The sequence below is a fragment of the Gymnodraco acuticeps genome, unplaced genomic scaffold, assembly GCF_902827175.1.
Source record: "Gymnodraco acuticeps unplaced genomic scaffold, fGymAcu1.1, whole genome shotgun sequence".
In the NCBI taxonomy this organism is placed as follows: domain Eukaryota; kingdom Metazoa; phylum Chordata; class Actinopteri; order Perciformes; family Bathydraconidae; genus Gymnodraco; species Gymnodraco acuticeps.
Genome location: NW_022989942.1, coordinates 1,028,562 through 1,042,573, shown reverse-complemented (window position 1 = coordinate 1,042,573; position 14,012 = coordinate 1,028,562). Strand labels below are relative to the sequence as shown.

Here is a 14,012-nt window from a genome sequence, read left to right as displayed (position 1 = left end):
TTTTTTCCACAGCAAGCAAAGCTGGTCAACATGCAAATCAATGAAGCTGCTCTTGCATGTTTATTGGAAAGGAGCCTGCAAAAGTCTGCATTCAAAGTCAAGGTGGAATGATTTATAATATTTTTGATGATTTATTAATGTAAAGTCTCTCAACAAACTTTCCCTAGGTACAGTTCTCTAATGTGTGATGCTTTGTTTTATGTGACTTGAAACAGAATCCTTTTCCGATTATATATTTTCATGTCCATAACATGGCATTTCTGATAGAAAATATATTGGTATTTTAAACTAATGTACCTGAACGCGTTCTGAACACTGCTTGTTTTCCCATTTTACTATATAAGTAATACAATAATTGAGAGAATGCTCATTAGACTAAAAACCATAATTAAAATAAAGGTTAGTCGTCCTTTATTCAACAAGACCTACAGTCTACCGCCATGAATTCAGCTTTGTAAGGTTGAATGTGGTGTGTGAGCTAAATGCTAACATCAGCATGCTAACATTCTCACAATGAAATGTGTTTTGAGATATTTCAGTCTGAAACAAAGTGATGGGGACTGGTATTTTTTAGCTTACATAGCGGTGTTATGCTCATTCTTTATAGAACACATTTACTGAGCTCATTACACATACATGTTGGGTTTATTGTTTCCAATACAGGCAATTTTAATGAGAACAAACAAACAAGACCATGAACAATGCAATTGCTGATGCTTTGAAGGCCTGGAAACCCGACTTGTAAACATGAAATAAAAAGGGAATGAAAGGGTATAAAATTGAGAAAATGTTAGTTTAAAATAAAAGACAGAGTAAATTGGCTGAGAGAGGAGCAGTGGGAGGTGTAGGCTCACTGTTCTGGGGTGGACTTTAGCTTATTTTATACTATTACTAAACTAAAAATACCCCACCGCCCCACAGTCCGGCCCTGTCTGCAGCCCAGCAAGTGTGTGTGCTCACTGGCACCAACTCCACCGTATAATACCATAATTCTATGTCATTTCTGGGAGTAGTTAAAGGCTCTTAAACTAAGTACTACTTTTACTCCCCTTTACTCAGACTGTAAAAAAGCACCAGTGGCAACTGGTGGGTGCCACGCTGTGGAGACTCGGAGTCTGACGGTGCACGTTTGTGTAAGTATGAGGATAATTCTACTGAGGGCAAAAATCAAGACAGCTATCTTTGAATGCTGGGATTAACCCTTATTTACAGTTGACCGTAAACAAGAGATCATGTCCACCTGTGACCAATCCGAAGGAGAGGAGGAATTCAAATGAGTATAAAATAATCACAGTTTCTGCAAATGTAAACATGCGAAAAGGTCAAACAGACAGAAACAAATATGGAATAACGCAGGGAGAGATTTAGTTATTCCGTCTACGGCAAGGTCGGTGCATTAGCTGTCATGCTGCGAGCTAAAAACATGTAGATTAACAGGCCGGGATTAGCAGGAGATTAGACATCAGTCTCTAATCCAAATGCACAGCGCTGTTGGTGTGATGGGAAGGTGGAGTGTGGGAGTGTTTGGATGTGAGGGGGGGTAACGAGCACATCAGAGGCCGATTCTCCGTCCCTGCCCTTTCTCAGCGGGGAGCAATACATCTCTGAGGGGACGTTGGGTCACAGCCTCAGGTCGGCCGTTTCCAGGTCAAGTCCTAAATGTCAGAACAGTGGACAAACTAAATGAATGTGGCACTTGCTGCCTGATTAGAGCTGCTGGGTGAACAGGCACATCGTTTCAGATTGACGGATCAATGGAGATGGATATTAGGGTTATCTTAAGTTTAACTAAATAAAAAAATAATAACATGTTACGCACAACATGCGTAACATGTTATTATGTTGTTATTAATACGCACAAACACACATATGGGTTTGAAACCAACAAAGTGAAACTAGCTTCTGTTCTTGAAAAACGTCCTCCCTAGCTTTCATGCAGTTGTTAAAGTGGGCGTTTTATGGAAAAACCAGAAGTGTCTAAGGGGAACTTTTGAAGGTAAAGATGTTATTAAAAAGGGGTGAGCACCCCTCGTACTTTTCCGTTTTCACCTCAAATAGATCGCATCATTCACACTCTGATCATTTGATCATTCAGGGTTTGAATCAAGTTTGCATGCAGCAACATGTAATCAAGACAGATAACAAGAACTGCAACACTGATTCTAAAACCATTACAATATCTGTGCATGGAAACTCTGGTTAAGACTAGGCAGAGACTGTGGTTGTGGGCAATAAAATATAGTTAAACTCTGTTGCGGGAACTTGAGTTTCTTCTGCATGCCAGCCTGATGTGCTAAATGCTACTTCATCAGCCAAACCTCTCCTAGCTCCGCCTCACTTTACATAGCACGCAACTTCCTGCATTTGCAACATTGGCTTTGGAAGTAAATCATGTGCTGAATTGTCAAATATGTTCATAATTCCTAGGGATACGGTGCTGGATCCTAAGATTTGCAGGGCAAGCAATACCACCAACAAACCACTAACATCCTTATTCTGTAGCTCTGGAAACCAATGGGTCACATTTTCAGAGACCAAATAATCTCTGTAGTACAAGAACATCGCCAATGTGCTTAAGATATCATAGGTATTTATCAACAAAAAAGGGCTTTTTCAGCAGAAAATCAGTTTGATTTACTGATGTATGGAAAGACTATACTGTAGCACTTTTTTGACAAGATTCAAAAGAAAAGTGAGGAAAAGGTAAAGTATATAATTACATTTCATTGAAAGCACTTGTGTCTTCAAAATGTTATGAGCCAAGGAGCAGTTTTTATGCAGTACGCCACCTCTATCAAATAAACTTCTCCATCAGTCCCCATGGCAAACTATCTAATAAAGCAGAAATGCCATAAAATAACAATAAGAAATAACATGAAATGGCCTCGGAGCTGACACTCGGGAGACTAAAAGGATTCTGTGTTTAGGGAGACTTGCTGTACGGAGCAAAGTAAAGCTCAGATAAACACAACATATAGAAACATGTCTAATTATAGGATGCACATGCACAAACTGACATTAAAACACACACACATGGATTCTTTCTTCAGATGCAGCATTTGGTCTCACATTCTCTATTAGTTATCCACACCTCCAATGATATCCAGAGGGGTGACATGCTGCAGTTGGAAACACTTTGAGAGCTACAGCATGATCCCTTATTGATCTGACCTTTAATATACAGTACACACCTCTACATTACGATCAATCACCTTTTCACTCTACTAACATGTGTAATAGATGATCACTCCTCTCGGTTGCTATGTTTTACCTTGTAGAGCCGTGACAGACACACCTGCTACAAACGGGTGAGATCAGCCTCCGATAAAACTCTCCACACACAGGTCAGGGGTCAGGGAGTGAGTGAGCATGCACATGTTTGGTAGTGACTTCTGTCAGGACAAGTTATCTTCTACAAAATCAGAGACAATTCAAGCTTTAAAACGGATAAAAACCCTACTGGGGTTTAGGAAAATACTTACAAACGACAGTATGTGATTATCTATAATAATGTAATGTTTCCCCTGGCGACTGTACAGCACATTGAACAAAATGATCGTGTTCAACACACTGAATCCAATATGAGTGGGAAATATTCCTGGCTGCTAACTGAGTACGAATTCCAAGATAAATACATTGTGTCTTATTTGTGATTTTCAGGTTCATACTTGACAAATCATATTTAAATGTTCCTTTATTCCTTTATAAATGTAATCAAGGTCTTTGTCCTGACTGTCAATCAGCTGACTCTGTGTTGCAGCATCTTGAGGTTATTATAAAAAAAATGAAAATCAGTACAATAATGACAATTCTTAAGTTTATTTGCATAAACAACAACCTCACGAGTCACGAAAGCTGAATTGTGCTTTGTTGAGCTGATTTTTAAATCATTAAAACCCAATGATATGACTTATAACCAACAATTAGGTGCCATGGTACACCAAGCTAAATATGTAAAAATAATAGTTAGTCCTGCAATAAATCTATTAAAATGTTTAGTTTTCCCTGTTTTGGCTCAATGTTATGGACCTTATGGGGGCTGTAGTGTGTGCTGCTAGTAACTGTATTGCATTACAATAGCAAGTGCTTCTATTATTTGGTCCAGCTCATTTATAAAAATCAGGCTAGGTTGAATAACCGAAGAGCCTCTCTGCACCCTGCAATAAATCCTCCTCCATGAAAATAGGATTTTTGTTTCTGGACCGTGGCCAATGGCAACTGATTGTGTATTATAATTATAATATAATTGAGAACAATCAGTTCATTACAAAATGATAAATCCCCATCGTAGAAAACTGGACTGATCTTGTTTATATCTGATGAAATATATGCTGTACTAATGACTCAAATGAACAACAACAACAATATAACCAATCGTTGTAATAAACAATGGATAGAAATGAGAGGCCCTGTAGAGCCTCACTGTACATTCTCTAACATTGTAGATAACCCAGTGAGAGGATTTCAGTCATGTCCTTCGCTGAAAATACAAACCACAATGCATGACTGTTAAATGCAGAGCTAGGAGCTGTGAGCTGAAACGCAGGGTGAGCTCACTCAGCTGATCCACGCCTGGCGAATCCGCTGTCATAAGAAGTTATACTTTTTAAGAACAAGTGAAGGATGAGTGAAAACTATTTTGCACCTTTATAAACATATTGTATGATAACATAATGAACATGAGCTCATCATTCTTCTTAATCAGATTAAAAAGATACAGATGTCAATTAAAATGCACATTAAAATGGGTTTCAACCCTTTCCTGAACATGAATTACTCAGAAGGCAAGGCAAGTTTATTTATATAGCACTTTTCAACACAAGGCAATTCAAAGTGCTTTACAAAAATGAAGAAAATGGCTTTTAAAATCAGTCATTAAAAAGAAAAGATAATAAAATAAACATTAAAAGAAAAAAATACATGGATAAAAGTTACAGTGCAGTCTAAGATATTAATAGTTCAATTAAAAGCAGCGACAAAAAGAAAAGTCTTCAGCCTGGATTTAAAAGTAGTCAGAGTTGCAGCGGACCTGCAGGTTTCTGGGAGTTTGTTCCAGATATTTGGAGCATAATAACTGAACGCTGCTTTACCATGTTTAGTTCTGACTCTGGGGACAGAAAGCTGACCAGTCCCTGAAGACCTGAGAGATCTGGATGGTTCATAATTTAGCAGGAGGTCAGAAATGTATTTTGGGCCTAAACCTTTCAAAGCTTTATAAACCAGCAGCAGTATTTTGAAATCTATTGTTTGACACACAGGAAGCCAGTGTAAAGACTTCAGAACAGGAGTGATGTGATCAACTTTCTTAGTGTTAGTGAGGACTCGAGCAGCGGCGTTCTGAATTAGCTGCAGCTTTCTAATAGATTTTTTAGTGAGACCTGTGAAGACACCATTGCAGTAGTCGAGTCTACTGAAGATAAAAGCATTTGAATGTAGTAGATATTTTCTTCATTATAAATTATTCCACAGATTATTTTTCCAAATGTATTCAATTCACCTTTGCAATAACATTGTTAAATATTGCATTAACGCTGTTAATCGTATAGCTAAATAAACAGATATTTAAATATGACAGATTTACTAAACTAATTTAACTGAACACTAGAGGCAAAAATAACCAAATTATGAAAGGTATAAAACATTAAACTTATACTCCTGACATTGTTTTACTTGAAAAAAAGGAACATTGTGCAGCCCTATTATCAACTAATCGTTTTGAGCTCTTATTGAATGAACATGCTATTTGATTACATTGTTCAGTAGTCTTTTAATGTAACAGCTCAGAAACCACAAACAACCGGTTCTGCACCAGTTCATTTCACTATGTAAAAATCACTGCTATACCAATACATCTTCATCCTTTCAGCACAGCTTCACACACACACACACACACACACACACACACACACACACACACACACACACACACACACACACACACACACACACACACACACACACACACACACACACACACACACACACACACACACACACACACACACACACACACACACACACACACACACACACACACACAGTGTATATGGCCGTGAAGCATATGTATGAACGTTGACTCATAAAGCAACCAGGCAACCACAGAGTCCACCACATCAGACAAACAGTGCATCTTTTCATTTGGAAAACAGATGGATGCTCGACTCCCAAAAAGGAGGAGGAGGAGGAGGAGGAGGAGGAGGAGGAGGAGGAGGAGGAGGAGGAGGAGGAGGAGGAGGAGGAGGAGGAGGAAGTAAAAATAGCGGCTGATAAGAAGGAGGAAGCAACATTAAAGGGCGGGTAGAGAACAAAGAGGGGAGGTGTGAACCAGAGCTGTGGGAGAGAGGAGAGGAGGAAAAGAGAGACAGAGGTTATCGAGAAACGATGCTGGTTTGTACCACATTGATTTTAGGTGTAAAGATTGATGTTGAGGCATCCAACGATTTGTGCTTTTGCTCCTCAGTTCTCCCCCCTCCACCACCCCACTCCTCATACAGTATATGTGATCAGGATGCAGGAGGGCCTTACGACCCTGGCATTTATCACTTTTACTCATTATCTGTTGGCAATGGAGGAATTTAATCTATTGGGCCTTTACCCACAGTCGTTCTGGATAATAGCTATGGGTTCCTATGTAGAATGTAAATGTATATTTTAATGTGGGAGCATTACATACAGAATATTAAGCTTCATCACCAATATAAACATTATTGCGATGTAAATTATAATTGTTTTGCATGTTTACTGGTTTGCTATCTTATGGAAATCTAGTTGCCATGGCTGCCGCCCTTGATTACTGAATTCAAAGTTCTTGCGGGTCAAATAAACTATTTAGATTTAACTGGATATTCAGAAAGAAAAGCATTATGGCTTGACTGTTGATTTAGACTGTGATAGCATCGAGGACCAGCTTCCACACAGAAGGGATTTATTACAGAGTAAATCTGCTTTACATGTAGGCTACAGGGCGTTATTTAACGTAACCTGTAATGCTCTTATATTACAGCCACATCTGATATTTGGCCTGTAAATCAACCCTGTAGGTAGTAGGCTAAGCTAGTTAGCCATACATGCAACATGTGCAGCTTACATTAGAGCCGATAACCTTATTTAGTACATTTCTTACACTTCTGCTCTTGTGATTTTGGTTTAGAAAAGGAAAGAAAATGTACTCAAAACACCTTAAACGTATTCTATAGTTAATTCAAACCTCTTTAGCATCTTAAGAAATCCAAAGCTTGACAGATTAGCCTTGCAGAGCTAAGCTATAATTATTACACTGCTGTTTGCTGGACAACCAGGCATTTCATAAAAAGCTGGCCCACTATTGGTGAACAGGCAACATGATTATAGCAGTTGGAACGACGTCCATCTCATGTCAATGGGAGATGTCATGTGTCCTCCATGTCAATGAGGGAGACATGACAGAGCCTTCTCCCTTCTTCCTTTTGATCTCCTCGCAGCCCTTCTCCTCCTCACCTCTATCGCTGACTGTATTTCTCTCATGTCGCTGCATCAGACATCATGAAAGATTCACAGCTCTGCTTTTAACACATCTTCCAAACCCCCCCCCCCCCCCACACACTCTCGCAATACAACCGTGCATTCATATATCTGAGCCTGTCTAGGAAAACAATGCAGGGATGGAAGTTGGAATTTTACAACAAGGGAAAAGAGGGACGAGTGCAAAACATAAATAATTGTATAAAGAGATTGTGTCTGTGTATGCATGTGTATGCGTGTGTATGCGTGTGTATGCGTGTTTGTGTGTGTGTATGGTGTGTATTTGGCGTTCCACTTGGTGGCTTGTGCTATGAGCGCCTGAGTGAGCATGTGATGTGTGACAGATGACGGACAGTATCAATTTCGTCTTTCACACACATACGTAAACACTCACACACAGACACTTTGGACAGATAGGAGCAAACACCTCCAGATGCTGCATCAGGTAAAATATTGATGCTGTCTTATATTCATACATTTCCCTTTGGCTTCGTGGGCAGGTGCAGTATTCTCAGGTTACGTAAACTAACGAAAAGCAACATTTGATTATAAAGCAGGATTTTTTAATGCAGATATTTTCCGTAGCAGAAGTTGTAAAAAAGGAAACAAAATAAAAGAGAACATACAGGAGGATGGGTTTGTCATTGTATTGAGTCCATACATTGTTTTTTAGGATAATCCAACTCAAGGGTTGTGTCTTTGGGCAAGACACTTTACCCGCATTTGCTCCTGTGGGTAATGTCCGCAGTAATGACTCTTACATGTCTAATATGTGTAATGTGTACTTGTAACATGATGTTAAACAGCACCTGTAAAAGCTCTCTAATAAAAAATGTAATGCATTATTATTATTATTATTATTATTAAGGGAGCTCTGATCCATTGTGTAGTTTGTTTCCAGAGTACTCTCATTGATGATTTTTGTTTCAAGCACTTACCACATTAGGTTTTGAAGATGTATTTGAGTATTCTTCCCAGATATCACATATACAGCCAGTCTGTTGATGTTAGCGTAACAGTATTTAATGAAAACCCATAATAATTAGAATTTTCTATTGCATTTTGAACTACTCCCAAGCTGCATGAATGATGTATCTCAAAAAGGGTAACTGACTCCTGTAGATCTAAATTAATGGAGGCTCCTTTGCTGACTCAGCCTAGTTAAGGAATTATTGACTGGTGACCAAACCGGTAATGTATCATAATCTACAGGTAACCTGACCTAAAACACTGTGTATCAGGTTAAACTCTGACATTCATACACACATCCTTTCTCTTTTGAATTAGCAACAACGTGATAAAAACTCAATATGTAGGCTACATAGCCTACAGTAACACACACATGCGTCAAAACTCAATATCTCCTACTGCAGAATATGAAGCGTGCAGGATAGATATTCCCCTCGGTTACTGCGTGTCATACGATCGTATGGGTGTGTGCTGACCTGCATGGACAATGCATGTGTGAATGAATCTAAGTGTCTTCCCTGGAGAAGGTGTTGGCTTTCACTGACTTTTAAACACACACACACACACACACACACACACACACACACACACACACACACACACACACACACACACACACACACACACACACACACACACACACACACACACACACACACACACACACACACACACACACACACTAAAGGAAGAGCTAGTCTTTAACTATTGACCAGGTACAATGTGTGTGAGTTAAAACCGCTCGCAGGCACAACGGCAGACAGGCAGACAGCAGGACAGAGGACTTCCATTCACATGATGTTAAACCTATTAGGACAATAGCTGTGACAATAATAGGTTTTTTAAAACTCTCTAGGGGATTAAGAACATTTACCGATATAATTATACACAGTTTACTTTGTAGTTTGCTATTTATTATATCATCTTACAAATACAGATTTAACTTCCTGTTTGTACCTGTTAATACTCAGTCATTCTAGCTAAGCTCTGTTGGTTTGGCAAAAAAAAGTGAGACAGATGGACGTTGAATACTTTTCCCAATGTAACAATTTATTGTCACCAATGTGTCAACGTGTGACTATGGTAGTACAATTTGCCAGAATTCAGCTACAAAAATCAAAATGTATGTATGATGGAAGAACTAATGTGCTCACAATGACAACAAACCTGCCCACATTTTGAAATGTTTACTCAAATGTAAATGTTTTTGTGTTGATATTGTTCCACTAATTGGAGGAGCTGTTTGAATGACAAAGAAGTAGAAAACAAAGGGTTTCTTATTAATCCATGTTATTGTTTGACCAACTAACTTTATTTGAAGAAAAACTGTATTATAAAAGTATTTATTTTAACCACTGGGCCGAGACATTTGTCATTTTTATAGTGCTTAAGGAAAAGATTTTAACAAGAAAAATAGTAGATAAAAGGGCCATCAAACTTGAATGTCATCATAATTAGGTCATTGTCAACCTTAAGGAGAGAGTGAATATAAAACAAATGACTAACAGCTGTTAAAGAAAATATACAAATGGAAAGTAGTCACTTTTGACCTCTAATTTGGTCTATTACATGTTTTCATTATTAATATTGGATTCTTTTTTTAGCAACTATAACTTTAAAGTATCTGTTTAGTCCAAATAAAATTGCTCCTAATGGTGGTAAAGGTGCATAAAAGGCATTACATTAATGAATGAAGATGTATCTCAGCATCAGGGCTCTCTTTTCTTCGGAAGTTTTTCCTTGTACGATGTGAGGGTCTAAGGACAGAGGGTGTCGTATTGTCATACTGATATTTTGTACAAACTGTAAAGTCCACTGAGACAAATGTAACATTTGTGATATTGGGCTATATAAATAAACATTGATTGATTGATTGATTGCACTAACATGTTGTTGTCTGAGGAGCCCTTTCCCCGGTTGAGACTAACACCCTCCAGAGTGACACTGACATAGGATTGCAGGGGAGGGAGTCTCTTTCTCCCTGAGCAGAAAGCTAAATTTACCGACCTTGGGTCCCTGAGATGAGAAAGATTGAAGATCCCCTGTTCTGGGGAATTCTGCCGCCAGTCACAATCTCTCTGTTTCTATCTGCTTGTCACTTTTAATGGGTTCTGCAGGAAAACCTCTTGCTCAAATAACTAGAGCAGATCAAGGTCCAAGTGACTGAAGCCTTGTGTTTTTCATCTGTCAATAAAAGATGAGGTTTTAATGGAAAGGGAGGGAGAGAGTCATGTCGGGTATGACAGAAACCTTGAGTGACTTGCTCGCTCCGTCTCGGCCAACCCACCCCTCTGTCTGCCTCGTTTTCTTCTTTGCCTGTTTGTTTCTGTCTCCACATTGTCTTTGGCTCACTCTTGTCTTGTTTGGTCTCTATTTCTCTCACACGCCCACCAACATCCAATATTAATAACTCACCCGCCCATATAGGACTATTTTTGCTGACACACATGAAATGACCTTCAGATCTCCCACACACACACACACACACACACACCACACACACACACACACACACACACACACACACACACACACACACACACACACACACACACACACACACACACACACACTCACACACACACCTTATCTTCTTCTGTACATCTTTAGGTGAAATACAGCATAGACAGAGCTGCCTTAAAGGGGGAAACAGCACAATTACTACAATTCCCATCTGCATTTTCCTCAAGGCCAGGCCAGTTTAATCAGTATGTGTGAAGAGGGGAGAACAGAGAGACTATACAGAGACTTTAATGTCTGACTGAGTGGCTGGTTGACTGAGTGTGGAGCTGATTGATTCATTGACTGGCTAGGTAGATGATTGATTGATTAAATGCATGATTGCTTCATGAATTGGATGCTAACTGAGTGATTAGAGAGGGTGAAACCATATGTGAAAGAAAGACCATGCGAAACCATACTCTCTTCAACTTTGTTAGAGCACATTACGCTGTGAGCCTGCTGAGCTGTACTTGTTTCTGGATATTGCCCCAGGGCGGTTTAAATTATTACTTTATGCGAATGGCTAAACAGGCCATTTCAACATCTATTGACACACACACACACACACACACACACACACCCACACACACACACACACACACACACACACACACACACACACACACACACACACACACACACACACACACACACACACCTGCAGAGTTCCGAGCAGACAATGAAAAATGCCCCATCACACATGAGTGCACTATACTGCTGTTCAACACGGAGTACCACCAGGCGAAAGAAAATCTATATTTTCCTATTCAAATCTGTTCACACGTGCAGCGCAAACATCAGCAAACAAATATAAACGCCCTGAATAGACCATGATAGCTCCACGAGACACATAGCCTACACCCACCTGCAATGCCTTCAGCTGCAGACAATGAAAATGCCCCAGAAAGGACTTTAATAGAGATGTGCAGGAAACCGTGGGAAACACCTCAGTGAGGATGGGTGCATTGCTCAGTGAGGGGATAGGAAAAAAGGAGTGTATATTTCACAATACATAAACAGAGATGTAGAAATGTAAGCACACCTGCCTTTTAGTTAATGCAACTTAAAACTTGGCTTAAGACGCTTGTTGTGAAGATGTTTTCGCAGTGCACTTCATTTAATTCATCCTTATGAAATAAAATCAAAGTAGGCTATTTAAAGACAACATATGAAAAAAATACTTTCTGTTTCCGTATAAAAGAAATCCCAGAAAATAAGGTGATGTCAGAGAAAACTCATTTTGATAACAATAATAGCCTATTTGAGAATGTTGTTGAACATTGTAAACTCTGACTTAGTAGGCTAAGTGTTGTGAGGTGAATTAAATGTTGTGTTTTTTTTTCTGTTAAATGTCTACAAAACTCACCAGAGATCTCCGTCTGTGGCACTTCCACCAGAGTGAACCCTTTCCCGGTGTAGAACTGCCGCAGGTCGGTGCAGCTTTTGTCCGCCCCGGCCCCGGACACCGGGCCCGGTGCTGCAGACACACACAGCAACACACAGAGGAGCACCGGGACACGCATCTTCCCAACTGTTAGTCCTGTTATTGTCTTGAAAGCCTGAAGATGTCTGGTCCGAAGAAAGAGGTTGCTCTCTTCAGTGTTGCGTTTTTTTAAAGAGTTTTCAGTCTGTCAGGAGAAGCAGTGTTCCCTGTAAAACTGCACTGAGCTCCGGTTACTCACGCACAACCTGGCCGGAGAAGAAGGCACCGTGGCGGGCAGGTCCTGGGTGTTTCTGCGGGGAAGAGAGCTGTACGCGCGGCTGTAGGTGTCAGGTACACCCCGCTACTCCTCCTCCACCACCACCACCTCCTCCTCCTCCTCCTCCCCCTCCTCCTCTTCAGCACTGCTGGCTGTGAGCTGCAGAGATGTCAGAGACAAAAGACAGAGAGAGAGCAGGTGTCGCTCAGTCAAAGCCGGTGCAAATACACGCGCAGACTACCTGTTCATGATTAAGGAAATCAGATGGAACAAAAGAGCAAAATCCGTTTTTTAAAATAAGATTTCAGACAGGAGAAGAACTGTCCGGTGAATCCCTCTTTCTAGGATTTCGGGACAATGAATTGAGTGTTTGAAGGAGTGTGCGCTTGAGTGTTGATGCTCTCTCTCTCTCTGTCTTTCTCTCTTTGTGTGCGTGTGACTGAATGAGTGTGTGTTCTGCTGGGCTAAACAGTGCCACCTGCAGGTCAAGCTATTAGAGGGAGAGCGCAGAAAACTCATCTATTCCAGGGATTCCCCATCAAAAATGTATAATATTAATTCCCATTAATTGAAAATGACAAAGTACACAATGGCTTCATTATTCCTGCACACGACTCTCAAAATGAAGGCTTAAAACATAATAACTCACAGATAAGGAAAACCTTCTCTATTGTATGATATTAAATTGTGGTCTGTGTTTCGTATCCTAAATATCTTTAGTAGTCTCGAGCCATAACTGTGTGCAAATGAAAGTAGTACATTTATAAAGAAAATAGGAGACATTCTCTGCATACATTAGATCAATATAGATTTAAAAATACAGCATGTTTAAATGAATGTCTTTAATCCAGGTACTGTACAAGGTATGCTACCTACAGTATATGAAAAATCAATTAAGCATTACAATCATTTAGATGAGAAAAATGGTCAAAGTCTAGGCAGTCAAATAGTGTGCAATAAACACAATAAATAATACATATTGGAAACTTAACTGTATAATGTATACTAGTTCTTTAACATATGAGTTCTGATAAGTGTTTTAAAAAATGTTACTGATTCCATTGCGACTTTGCGAGTCTCGGATGGTCAGGCAGGGGGTTTGAAAGCTAGAGGGATCCTGAATTAATTATTGTTCTCCCACACAGTGTTCAGTCGTCCTGCAGCGCTGGAACATCAATCGAATCTGTAACCGAATAAACGTAAACAATGATATCGAGGTCAGGATTTGATGTCTCAAGGACACATTTTCTTCAGCAAGTAAATATATAAAATGGGGAAAAAAAAGATAGGAAAATAAAACCGTCTGAAACCAAACCTGACTCACACAAACACACACAAAGC

At 39.7% G+C, this 14,012-nt stretch overlaps 1 protein-coding gene across 1 annotated transcript in view; it reads right to left on the bottom strand.

Annotated features, from left to right (window-relative positions):
• Positions 1–13,076, bottom strand: part of LOC117542462 (glypican-1-like) — a 47,765-nt gene extending 34,689 nt beyond the window's left edge. Inside the window, exon 1 of the mRNA XM_034210155.1 lies at positions 12,338–13,076. Within this exon, the coding sequence (XP_034066046.1) occupies positions 12,338–12,494 (157 nt within the window). The 5' untranslated portion in view covers positions 12,495–13,076. The remainder of the gene's footprint in view (positions 1–12,337) is intronic.
• Positions 13,077–14,012: the final 936 nt, after the last annotated feature.